This window comes from Perca fluviatilis, chromosome 21, assembly GCF_010015445.1.
Source record: "Perca fluviatilis chromosome 21, GENO_Pfluv_1.0, whole genome shotgun sequence".
Taxonomy (NCBI): Eukaryota; Metazoa; Chordata; class Actinopteri; order Perciformes; family Percidae; genus Perca; species Perca fluviatilis.
In genome coordinates, this window is record NC_053132.1 from 17,334,838 (window position 1) to 17,348,325 (window position 13,488).

At 46.4% G+C, this 13,488-nt stretch overlaps 1 protein-coding gene across 3 annotated transcripts in view; it reads right to left on the reverse strand.

The window, feature by feature from the left end:
• Nucleotides 1-13,488, reverse strand: part of capn15 (calpain 15) — a 38,977-nt gene that overhangs the window by 12,461 nt on the left and 13,028 nt on the right. For all 3 annotated transcript variants that reach the window (XM_039788614.1, XM_039788615.1, XM_039788613.1), the window contains exons 2-4: nt 7,944-9,582; nt 3,885-4,093; nt 1,781-1,964 (exon numbers count right to left, since the gene is read on the reverse strand). In XM_039788614.1, coding sequence (XP_039644548.1) covers nt 1,781-1,964; nt 3,885-4,093; nt 7,944-9,560 — 2,010 coding nt within the window. In that variant the 5' untranslated portion in view covers nt 9,561-9,582. The remainder of the gene's footprint in view (nt 1-1,780; nt 1,965-3,884; nt 4,094-7,943; nt 9,583-13,488) is intronic.

Genomic DNA, 13,488 nt, shown 5'->3' on the forward strand with positions numbered 1-13,488 from the left:
GCTCGTTTTGAAGTGTTGGCTCTGAACCTGTTGGCTGTGACTAAATTGTTGAAAAGGTTAACACTTAACATGTTGTCCTTCTATTACCTTTGTTTTTCCTTGTCTACCCTGAGATCTAAGGTTGGCGGTGCCAGGTTGTCTTAACAACATTATGTAAATAAGTTATGGTATGTTTTACAGTATGTCTCTCTGCGTTGTTGTTGCTTCCCAGTGTTTTATTTGTTGCATAATGTATTCATTTGTCCTGTAATTGACTGTTGATTTATTAGACCTCCAGGTACAATCCGTCTCTGTGGGGTCCCTTTGGGACATGCTTGCGATAAAAAGCTGGAAATTGAATTAGCTTGAAGTTAACCTAGTTAAAATTACACTGATGTTAGGCTGCAACTCCATCGACGAGGCGATTCCGATTACCCGAGGCTAACAGCCCAAAGCAACTTATGGATGCCCTGCTTACTGATAAATCAGAGAGTATATATGTCTCATATACTGCTTTTAGAAGAGCACCACACCAATTTAGCATTGCATTTCTGGGCTGCATGGCCTAGATTACCCGCAAAGCCACTCGACCGCTGACAGGAGCGTTAATGCTAGCAGCAGCTTACGTAGCCTTGAGCCTATAGCAGAGATGAGGAGCGGGCTAGTGGACTTCTTTCTAACTCCACACCCCCAGATTGTTTTAATTATTTATTTATTTTAAGAATATTTTTTGGGGTCTTTTCCCTTTATTACATAGTGACAGTGGTTAGACATGAAAGGGGGAGAGAGATGGGGGGGATGACACGCGGCAAAGGGCAGCAGGTCGGATTCGAAACCGAACAGCCGCTGCAGGACTCAGCCAACATGGGGAGAACACTCTTACTCGGTGAGCTAGAGGACGCCCCCCCAGATTGTTTTCATTTTAAAACTTGTAGTCTTCCACCCACACGTTTATCAGAATTTGCGCAGCTATCTCTGGAGCCACAGAAAGCTCTATCCAACGTTTTTCCACATATGCAGTAGTACTCCCCAACACACACTTTGACGTGTGCACTTCCTTTAAGGGTAACAATAGTGTGAGTGAATATAAAAGCATGTCAGAGGTTGAATATTCTGCATTGTCTCTACTGTATGATAACATTGTTTTGGCCAACTTTATGTATTACCTATCTATCTATCTTCTCTGACCTAGAAGAGGACAAACATATATACCTAAACCTCCTCTATCTATTCTGCAGTGTCCATGCAACCTTTGACATTCATTGACTAAATATCAATGAGCATCTTTTCTCATCCATTACTTTTACTCTAGTCTATATCCACGACGACCCACTTCTGGGATTGCATGTCTTTTCGTCCGTTTCCTTCTGCTTTCTTTGTGTTGGAATTCTAAACTCTGGTGGATGTATGAGGACTATGGTTAACTGCTCCTCAGATCTCTGCAGGGTTAATCCAGACAGCTAGACTATCTGTCCAATGTGAGTTTTCTCTCGCACGACTAAAACAACTTTTGAACGTACACGTTCCACCAAAACAAGTTCTTTCCCGAGGCTATTTTGCAGCGGCACCGTGCCGAGCTTAGCACCGCCCAAGACGACTGTGATTGGTTTGAGGAAATGCCAATAAACCAGAGCTCGTTTTTCTCCCATCCCGTAATGCTATGTGGACTAGCCAGACCCTCCTCCGCAAGCCAGACCCTCCTCCGCAGCGCTGTGGAGGAAGGTCTGGCAATGCGAGACTACTTCTTCCCCTAGATCCCTCCCTCCAGGGGAGGCCCCTCAGCCCTCTCTTCATGCCTGACCTGGGAGAAGAGGAGGTAGCCATAGTCGTCGCAGGGCAGCATGTCGTCCACCAGTACAGTCGTCCACGTCCCGTCTTTACACAGCCGAACCTGGTAGGCCCCCTCCGGGCAGATGGTCCTAGTGATCATCACTCTCTCCACCAGCTCCGGACGCTCCGCCAGCACCGCCAGCGCACTCAGGAACCTGGAGAGGGATAAAACTCAACGAATCAGAAAATGAATTGTAGGATCAGGAAGGACAGATGGGCGAATGAGAGGATGTGACTGTAACACAGAGCAAACGACAATCTGAACTGAGCAGTGAAAGAAATGGAAGTGCGAGGACATCAGCTGATCAGCTGATTGTGACGGACAGGTGGATGGATGTGAATGGATGCCCGCTTTAGTTGAAAAAGACAGGCGGAGACGAGGGCTGTCGACTGACGGACGCAATCAGAGAGGACAAAAAGCAGACGTGAGACTTTAAATGTGAAATTAAAAAAAAAAATTATTCTCAAAAAGGTACCTTTTTTTTTACAAATCAGTTTTTGTCTTCATTGAAAATAAATCACATTTGATGAGTCTATGCCTTCTAGTTTCCTCCCCATTACTGTTAATTCACCTTGCAGCAAAGACAAACTGGCTTGCCTCCCCTAATTAGCGTGCGAGAGACATTAGTTAACCAAAAATCCGGATACATCAGAAAATGCTAATTCCTCACACAAGAGAAGCGTGGCTGGGGACGCGAGGATCCAACTTAAAAGGAATATACTTAATATGCTATAAAGTGAACATAAGTTCATCTGAAAGTGTGGAAAGAGATCATACAATACTTAAGAAATGGCTACAAATCGCTGAGCAAAATATATATTTCTCTTAGTACACTGTGGACTCACCGCTGATTTCACTATACTGACGCCTTTGTTCATGCCGTAACTAAAAATTACCAAACTGACTTGCTACTTTTGCCACTGGTACCGTCACTTTATCTACTGATGAAAGTAAAATCCCTTTGAGTCCAGCCATCAACGTGTGTTAGTGCAGCAGCCGTTTAAAGACCCAAACTCTTTGTGTGGAGTTGGAAATGTGTATTATCAAAGCTATACCCCATCTGTTGAAGTGGCAGCTGAGTGAGGCCCATTCAGCCGCTGATGAAAAACCAATCGGCTGCAAAGAATCAAATGGAAATCCAATTAGCCGTGTCATAATGTGACTCTAATGTCAGCTTGTACTCAAGGACAAGGGTGAGGGGAGCTGGGTTGTTTGCTAGTTTATTAGGACAAGTGTGTGTGTGTGTGTGTGTGTGTGTGTGTGTGTGTGTGTGTGTGTGTGTGTGTGTGTGTGTGTGAGTGTGTGAGAGAGAGAGAGAGAGAGAGAGAGAGTTAGAGAGACAAATTAGGGCAACATCCTGTCGTGAGTGAGAGGATTCAGCTATGGGGAGAGTTATTTTTGATAAGCTGTGTGTGCTGGTGATGAAGCGAAAAGTCGTATTGGGACAACTTTGTGACTGTTCTTTCTTGTGTGTGGAGGAAGATGACAGATGGCAAGTCACACACACACACACACATACACACACACACACACTCCAAAAAGACACACAGAACAAGGGCAGGGAGATAAAGCATGTGTCCAGACTCACATTCCCGTGAATAATCTCCCTGTCTGGTGTATCTGTACATCTGTCCAACTATGCTCTGCTCCCTCTTTCATTTAATGCTTGCCTTCTTACTTTTTTTCCCCCTCTCCCTCCCAATTTTTCAGTTTCTCGCTTTCGGTTTCTTCACTTGCTGTTTCATTGCCTCTCGGTCACTCTCTGCATCTCTCTCTCTCTGCTAGCTTCAGGCTGCAGTGTTCATTTAAAGCAGACTGTGACAAAAATCACACGGACGTGAAATATTATCTGCTGTCTGTTTTTTATTCCTCTGACCTTTCAGAGAGACTGAACGGAATGACAATCGTCCTTACTTTGGCTTAAGGCTAGCTACTCTTGTTTGTCCTGGGTTGAAACATTAATCAGGGCAGACTTCCTTGCGTTTCCTACCTTTGTTGTACATGAATGCTCGGTCTCTAGATTGTTCCAAGCTATCTAGACTGATTCGTGTCCTATGTGGTTCTGACAGCTCACCAGCAGTTCCCGAGCAGGCCTTGCAGGATGTCAGAGGGCCGTGGCGTGCGAAAGACGGACCACTTGACGCCTCGGTCTTTAAAGTTGCTGCAGTTGATCTCGTGGGGGCGGAGCCACTTTTTGATTCGCTGCTGGACGCTGTCGCCCTCGGGGAAGCCCACGGAGCGAGGTCCCGGGGGGAAACTGTCATCCACAAAGTTCACGGTGTTCTGAATGGGGGGGACGAGAGGGAGACGGTGGAGGGTGGAGAGGAAAAGAGATAGGGAGACAAAGGGGTGAGACGACTGAACCTGTTCAAATATTAACTTCCATTTAAAATAGATTCAAAAGGACACTTTTTTTTTTAGAAGAAAACTAATTATGTAAAAACTTGAAACCCCATTTTTTAAATCATGCTTAAAGGAGTTGATGAGAGAACTTCAAAATAAAGCTTTTCAAGCACATAATGCAAGCCTGAAGGACACTTGGAGCACTGAGGACTAACTGTTAATCTCTTCCCTGCATTTCTGATGTGGCATATTTTGCAGGTGGATGATTAATACGGGACACCACAGGCCGCCACATGAGCCCTGGATTTGGGGTGGAACAAGGACAAACTACTGCCTTCCACATTTAGTCATGTGGCAGGATGGATGACTTCCACTGTTAGTGGGCCATCACACGTCTGCACAGCAGGAGACCAAATGTGGTGCCATGTAGCAGCCAGGATACAGAACACATATGCAAATCCCTTTCAAACATTTCAAACGCTTCACTTTCTGACACATTCATTGCAGAGCCCCGAGCATTTAAAATGACACGCTGGATTTTTAACACTCTGAAATGTAGCTGCCTCTCTACTGTACACAGGACCCGGACTACGTGGATACATTAACAGATCAAGACACCCAATCTGACACACTATCTGCCTATCTAAAACTCCCCTGTACACAAACCTGAGAGGGCCAACAGCCACACACGCAGCCCTATCCGGTTTCCTATTTGTGGTGTCAAAAGTGGGCTCGGCCAGTCGTGTCGAGAGGCAGGCAGGGGATGTAATGTGGGCACCCCACTGGTGGCTCACAGTGAAGCGAATTGATTAGTCGCCATCCCCACAATCCAATTCTGTAGTCTCGAAGCAGCATTAGCTACCAGACAGATTCACTTTAACGCCGCCTTACCACCCCGGCCATCCGAGGTCTCCGTGTAGCTTACCGATTCTGTAGCTCACTGGCTTATGTATGACCCTTGTGCTGGCTTTTATTGTATGGGCTTAGGGGTCCATGTGGATTTAACCAGAGGTGGGGAATGCTTTGGCCCTGGACACATACAGAGACTGCACTTCTAACTAATGTAACTCGGAGCACAGTCGGCACATAAACAGAAGTACACGGCTGTAAAATGGGATAGGCCTGTATGAAATAAGATATAACATTAGTACCAAGGTGGAAACTACTACACGTTTGGATTGTGCAAAGAGTATGACTAAGATGCAAATAACACAAAGGCATTTCCCTGTTTTTCAGGTCGCTGTGTTGTGACGTCAGCCAGCGTAAGTCTAGCTGACTGTCCTCATCGAGTGAACCTGGTGCTGCTGTCTCTGATTCTATCACTGGACACATGCCAGCATGCAAACTAGACCACAATCAGCCAATTCAGCGCTGAGCTAAGAAAACTGGCAATCATAAGTGGCCTTTTTTGAGGATGGTAAGCTCGTAGCTAGATATCTACGTGGTACAGACAACCTACTGATCTAGGAAAATGTGATGACAAGGAACTTTAGAGCTGGATTTCAAAGTGCCACACGTAATAAACCGTACGATACTGTCCCCGTCGCTGCACGCAGTCAGAAGTTACAATCAAACATGCAAACCCCAGATAAAATCCTAAGTGTGGCTAAAAAACAAACAACAAGTAGCATAAAGAGGGGTCTAAAGAAGGAAAATTAAAACAAATCAAAGTCAATATGTTGCCATGTAGCATCTTTTTGTTGCACCCCCACAGGGTGACATGGAGAGGGAACAGAGGAACCAGCTCCAGCCATGCTGGGCTTTACAGTTCACGAGCGGCGCTGATGGCTGTTAGTAGCGTTTACTCGTCTGGCATAGTGAGTAAGCAGACACGCTCTGCGGCTCTGGCATCGAGCACACACACCTCTCGCTCTCCAAACCAATCAAGGAGAGTAGAAAGGCAAGGAGGCAAAAGAAACAAACTGCACTGAGCTGAAGAGAGAATAATATTTCTTACACTACGACTCCAGCTCGAGTTTTGGTCTTTAATGATTGCTGCAATCTGGACAAACTCTCCAGTAACACATACAGTATATTTCATCAGCAACACCATCTGCTGAAATGCAAAATCTTAACTAAACCTGAAACTTTCCCTGTATTTGTGTGCTCAGACTGCCCACGCACCTTGTAACAGCGTAAACCAAAAGCTTTATCATTATTACATTTTCACCACGGGTGTTTCGGTGCTTGCCAAGTGTTAACGCGTCGACAGTGATGGATTAGAAAGACTAGCCCCTCTCGCTTACCAACTCTACACCCGTTCATCTCTCAGACCACTAAAACCGAGCTTCAGCACTTGATGCTGTTAGCGATTACATTCACTATAGGAAAGCGGATCATTTCTGCTCCTCTCCTCTTCAGCTCTGCTGCTAAAAATAGGCCAGCCCCTGTGTTCACCTTAGCACACAGACAGACAGACAGACACACACACACAGCCACACATCGACTGCTACACTGGAGAATTGAGTGCAGTCGTGTGGAGAGGGTCGGATGGGGGTGGATGGGGTGCGGTGGGTAGCAAGGGGAAAGCATATTTTGAGATATTAGCAGAGAGGAGGAAAAAAAAACAGAATGAGAGAGTGGGGATAGATGTGATGGAGGGAGACGGATAAAATGGAGATGGAGAGGGGAAAGTACTTTGAAGAGCGCAGAGGGGCAGAGCTAGAGAGAGCGAGGCCTAAAATATTTGCAAAAGAGAAAAGGAAAGATGATAAAAAAGAAAGACTGGCTTAAAAGAAATTGGGAAAAGAGGAGGGGAAGGTGGGGATGAGGGATCTCTGATATCCTTCCTTCCTACTGAGCCAACTTCCCTCCCACGCTCGCAGCAATGAGCCTTTCAAAGAAGCCATTAATAATGCATTCTAAAGCACACTTCATGCTATTGTAAACAGGGCACGATAGGTGCCATGCCAGTGTAGTAAGTGGGCACGCCTGAGACACCCAAATAAATTCAGAGAACAAAAGCCTGCAAATGCCCACGTTCAACCAGGTTAAATTAGTCCAATCAAGTTTGTCTCGTTAGCATTAATCTTAACAAAACGGTCTAAAGTGAACCCTTTTGACAGCCCTGAGCAGCATATCCATTAAAAACATAATACAAGTATATCACGGCCACAAGGTCCAGTATTGCAGAGAAGGTGAGCTATGAAGTGGTGTTATACAAAGAAGCAACATCAAAGTTTGTCACATCTCAACTGGGGTTGCTAGGGAAGACATCTCGTTGTCTCCAAACAGCTGTGACACTGTGACTCAGACCAATCGGGGCTCATGAATGACACAATTGATCAAAGTCTTCTTGATCTTTGAATAATAAATGCAGAGGTGCTCCAGCGGGGGGTAAAATGCATCATTATGTATTGGATTACTGTCAGCATTAAAAACAACAGCATTCCAGCAGTCTAACCTAAACAAACAAACAATAAAACTTGGACTTATTAGAGCCTCCTGTTACAAGAGTTACAGTCCTGAAACAGACTTTTTAATTTAGTGATGTGATTTCTCTGTGACTGAAGGCAGGTTATAGTCTGGATACAGTATGAGGCACTCTGTATCTGCTGGCTGTTTAAAACTCAGCTAACGAAGCTTGTGCAAACAGAGGCAATGACAAAGCCTATTAGCATTTCTCTGAAATTAGAGAGATTGAGTGAGTGGGAACAATGCCAGAGCCATAACAAAAAGAGGAATTACAATGAGGGAACTGTGCACCCTGTGACGCAGTGCACATTGAAGTAGGCAGACAGAAAGTGTTTTCTAGTGTTTCCCAGCTACAACGCATTTTTTTCTCTCTTACCTCTCTGCAGAAGCTGACTATGTTCTCCAAAAGCTCCTTGGCCTCGCCCTCATCATTTCGTCGACGGGCCTCTACATGCATGCTCTCCCTCCTCTTCAGAGGCTTAACCACCTTGCGAAGGGTGAGGTACTGCTGCGCTGTGTGGCACGCTGCACAGTTCTTGGCCTTGATGTCATTGAGCAGCGTACATGCTGGGCAGCTCCACTGTCCTACCTTCTCCTGAAGGCTAGATGAGGTGGAGGAGGAAGTAGAAGAAGCAATAGCAGAAGAGGAGGAAGGGTAGCCCCGGGCCTGTTTCCGTGTTTTATGACCCGAGGAGGATGAGGAAGGTATACAGGAGCATGATGCAGTGCCACAGTGTGTACAGCAGCGGGGCAGGGGCACCTGCTGCTCCTGAAAGCCATGCAGCTTGGAAGAACCACAGGCCGAGCACTTGGCGGACCCGGTAGGGTTGCGCAGCGTGCACTTGGAGCAGGCCCACGTGCTAAAGTCTGGGCTGGAGGGGCTGGCCGGAGTAAATCGCACCGTCTCACAGCCTACCAAGTCAATGAGGTCAGCACCAGCCCGTGAGGAGCGGCAGGTGTCGCATTTAGACGAGCTACCTAGGTTGGGCAATGAGCAGCTAGGGCACTTCCAGGTGGGGGCAGCTGTGGAAGCAACAGGGAGATGGGGGATCAGTGGGTGGTGCTGAGGATCTTCTTCTTCCAAGATGCTGAGGCGCTTGCTGGGGTATGAAGGTTCCTGGGGTTGGGCATGTTTGGGCTTGGCTGGCCGCTGTGGGCCTGGCTGGGGTGGCACACCGGCTGCTGAAGGGGAGGTGGGGCTGGGAGTGTTGGTGCCCGGGTTTGGTGCGCGCCCTGGCGGGGGCACCTCTCTCCTGCTGCGAGGCACCGGGTTGTTTTGGAGGGATGAAAAAGCAGTAAAAGGGGAGGAACTGGACAGTGAGGAGACGTGGGGTGATTCTTGAGGATCACAGGCAGAGGCTGGGGGAGAGTCATCCGTTAGGTCTATAAGTAGCGGGACAGCCCCTGCTGTGTGAACAGGAAACCCCAGAACAGGTGTTCGCACCTCAGGCACAACTAGTGCTTCGGGGGGGATTTTAGGCAAAGACAGTTTCCTGGGCCCACCACAGGCTGAGCATGACAGTGCCACAGGTGTGTTGTGAAGTGTGCAGCGAGGGCAAGCCCAGCCCGAGTGCTGCACCTCCAGGGCGCACACCTCCCCGTTGCTCTCAGACCGACGCAGCACTTCCTCCTTAGCTGGATGCTGTCCATGGGGCTCAAGTAGAACCGTAGGGGTGACCGTAGGTGTCGGGGGTTCGATCGGAGCAGACGGGAGGCCATTGGCAGTGGCAGCTATGGTGGTTGTAGGGGGTGTGTGAGTGGCAGGGGATGGTCCGAAGCCACAGACAGTGCAGGCTCCAGATCCCTGGGGGTTGTTGAGCGTACAGCGGGGACAGGCCCAGCGATGCTCCTCAGAGCTGCTCAGCCGCAGGATCTGGTTAAGGTCGGGTTTCTGGCGTGGTGCCTCACAGATGGAGCAGCGAGGTGCTGCGCCGGCATTTAGGAAGGTGCAGCGTCCACATGACCACTCAGTGCCTCGCACCGCGGCTGCCATGGAGCCAGGAGAGTGAGAGTGGCTGGAAAACAGAAAACACTGAGTCAAAACCAATTCCACAACCAAATGAGTCAGTAATACATTCTGCCATATAACTGTAATTGCTAGGCAATAATACATGCATATTAAGTATGCCACTGTTCAATCATTTCAGCCATTTCAGTCACTAATATTCTGAGCCATGTTTAAGCGTGATGTTGGTGGAGCAAAGTAACAGGGCTGCTCCCTCTTAGTCAATTAGTTGACTAATCGGTCGTTTTAGTCTTAGTCAACTTAGATTTCTTTAGTCGATTAGTCATGTTTTATGCTTTTTTCATGCTGAATGACTGATTTCCAAGAAACGTACGAGCACATCTCTGGTAAACACAAGAATTAAGGGTTGACGTTTTACCTAATAGATATCACCGTGAAACCTACTTTGATTACTTTCATTAAGGCAATTTTTGTTGTATTACACGTTTTCTGAAATGTGTTTAAATATGCAAAGGAGGCATTATCTTATTCAATATATGTATCCTTTTGCATGACTCTTTGCGGAGAAACTCAGATTTACAGATCTGTCGATTAAATTTTAGTTAGTCGACTAAGAATTTCTTCAATCGAACACAGCCCTACAAAGTAAACAGAAAAGGAAAATATAGAAGCTAGACGGAGCCAGTAAGTGTCAGAGATAAGAAATTATGAGAAAGCCAGAGAATGAATACATGCTTCCAGTGTGATTATCTAAAGAGAGGAGGACAGCAAAAATATGTGAGACTGCAAGAGCAGGATAGACAGGCAGAATTAGAAAAGGAAAAATAGAGTGTGAGAGAGAAAGATTAGCCAGTGCAGGGGGAAAATCAAATCTCCCTCCTGGGGGCTCTGAGGGCAGTAAATCCATACACAATGGCCACATGATTAGAGCCAGGAAGACAGCACATAGAGAGGAGGAGCCAGAGGAGAGGAGGCTGCTACTGCCTCAGAATACCAAGGAAAGCGTTTCTTCAGTCCTCCTGACTGACACTTATTAGAATGGAAAATACACGTGGGTCTCTTCCACTTAATATTAGCACTTCTCTCCTCTTTTACTCTGGGAATGCTAATGCAGGGTAGACGGGGGCAACTTAAGGTCACGTCAATCCCATGCCCAAATGAATTTCCTAATACATTTTGAATGCATGAGTCTATTAATACTGGCAGCATTTAGGACTTAGGATTCATACCCCTGGATTTAAAGCAATTTAAAAACAAATACTACCGACATCTTTAACTGGACTTCAGTGGTGTAAACAGTGCCGAGGGAAATGTGAGGAGAGCAGAACAAATTAATTGTGGACGGTTTTAATTCAGAAGCATTGGGAGCACATAATGTATCTAGTCAGGCTACTGAATTGATTTCGATCCTCTACACATAATAAGCGGTCTGTTGTTGTGGATTGCCTTGTATGTACAGTTCATTCTGTGGGCCTGCAGTTCAGTCAATCTGACTTATTGATAGTGGGTATATTAGGGGCTTTGGGAGAGGAAGCAGCACAGTTGGATACCTCCACAGAGCGAGGGGGGTTTGGAGAGGGACGCCCCCAAGGGAGGGACAAGGTTGCTCCCCGGACAAGTCCATAAATGTCACTGTCACTCAAGCTGCTCATGTGTGAAACACCAATACAGAGATGGTAATGTGGGAATTGCAGGGTAGTGGAGAGCAAGGTGCTAAGAGCTAGAATTCTGCAGTGCTCTTCACATTGATCTCGCTGGCAAAGATGTTGCCCACAAAATGACCGCTTGTGGATCTGGTCACATTTATCCCATGTTATTATATTTTGGTTGGAGAACTATGCCCAAATCTAAGGCTGCTTTCACAAATGATTTCATGGGGAAGATTGGTTTGTGGCTATTGGTAAAATGTCTATACTCCCTATGGAAACACATATTATGATAATCCTTCATCGGTTAAAATTAGGGAATTGAAAAAACAACTTCACAGTCCATGTGACATTTTAATTCCAGCGATGAAGTACAGAGGAGTCTTGAGTGTGACTGCTGGTTGACCAGCCTAAGGTCCTGCTGTCCTCCACTGCAGCACCATGTGTCCTGGCCGGCTAATAGCCCTCAGTTCAACTCCACTAAACCCTTTCAAACCAGGGGAATCATCAGAACTCAGGGGAACCTCTTACAGAAAACCTCTGGCTCCCAGCACACTGTCCTCTCCTCTCGTCAACTCTCCTCCCTAAGGTAAGGAGGAGAACGACAGCAGGGAGGAACAACTAAGCGTCTCTCGTGGGGTCTTTGTGTGTGTAGGTCCTTGCCGCTGGGTGTATGTGTTTGTGTGTATGCAGGCATGGAGCTATATCTATTTGTAGAGATAGCATTGCTTGTTATATTGTCCAACTATATTTGTGCCTTAGTTTGTGTGTGTGTCCTCAGCCCCAGGGCAGCAAAAGTATGGAAGTAGAAGTCCCGGTGCTTTATGTCAGGAGCTATTAGCACTGCATTCATTGTCCTGAGCTGAAGTCAGCACTCCAACATAAACCAGGGCCCACTGAGCGAGGAGGAAACATAGCCTTCCAACGATAACATTAAGCAAAATGAGGAAAACGCACTTTTTGTGAAGACACACAAACACTGAGAGATCAGTCTTCAATCTCAGCTATTTGTTTTGCTTGTCTTTCATCCCACAGTACTAGCTGCCATGTCCTCCTGTTAGCTATGCAATAATAAGTGTTCTTGACCTTAAACATTAACAGTATCAGTCACAGAGTAAGAATTAAAAAAAAAAAATTCCCTAAAATTATTTTGTATGCTCTGAAAATATTCCATCCACCCCCAAACAACCTGTGCTGTGTCCTCAGACTACAACCCATCACCCACCCTTCAGTTTAGGTTAATGTGGTTGAATTAAGTGGCAGCCCCATGCTAGCATTGATGGCCCGTGCTCAGCTCTCCAAAGGCCTGCCTATTTCAAGGCAGCAAACAGCAATGAAGACAACGACAACAACAGCAGCAAGTGTCAACACCTCATGTTTGATGACAGTTTTTTCCCTGTGGCCATTTTCCTAACTGTCAAGCCTCTTTCATCTCAAGCGAGAGAGCAAAGTCACAGCGTCAGCCACATGGAGACTTTGTCAAAGCAATTGATTTGGTTCTTTACGGAGCCAAGGGATTGCAAATTCATTACGTTATTGTCTGCAGCAGCCAAGGTACGAGCTTTTCATTGTAGTGATCAGCCTCGCAAGCAATATTTAATATCTAGCTTAATTATCTCGTTATTATCAGCTTTAAGCACGACAACTATTAAATGTAACGTATGATGAACAACTACAACTATTATTCTGTCCCCCCAATTAAAAAGATGCATTGTGAGTGCATATAGAGTGAGCACACACACACACACACACACACACACACACACACACACCATTGTATGTACAGAACATGCCTGCAGCAGACAATGAACCACGACAGCTTGTGACCCCTGAGCCCTACATAAAAGGCTGCTTTCCGTGTACATGCTCCACTCACAGGAGTGTGCACAAACACACATATATACACACACACACACACACACACACACACACAAAGACACACTCACTCACACACCTTTTGTCCTTGGCCCTGTGCTCAGAGGAGCTGCTCTAAAAGCGCCCACTTCAGCTCCTCAGTTCCTCAGTGTCGCAGACCTGGGCGAGTAGCCAATAGTAGAGAGAGAGAGAGAGAGAGAGAGAGAGAGAGAGAGAGAGCTCACCTGCCTCTAGAAAACACATCTTCCTGCAATGAGGCCCTCAATGCTGCCTGCTGCCCATAAAGTACCTGTTCCTAGTATAAATTAATTTAAGTAAGAGCATCAATGATCCCTGGCCAATTTTTAATGCATCACTGGGTGTAAGACAATCATAGAGCACTTCAGCAGACTATTACAAGGAGTGAGAGCACTACAGCGCTCGGCGAAAACAAG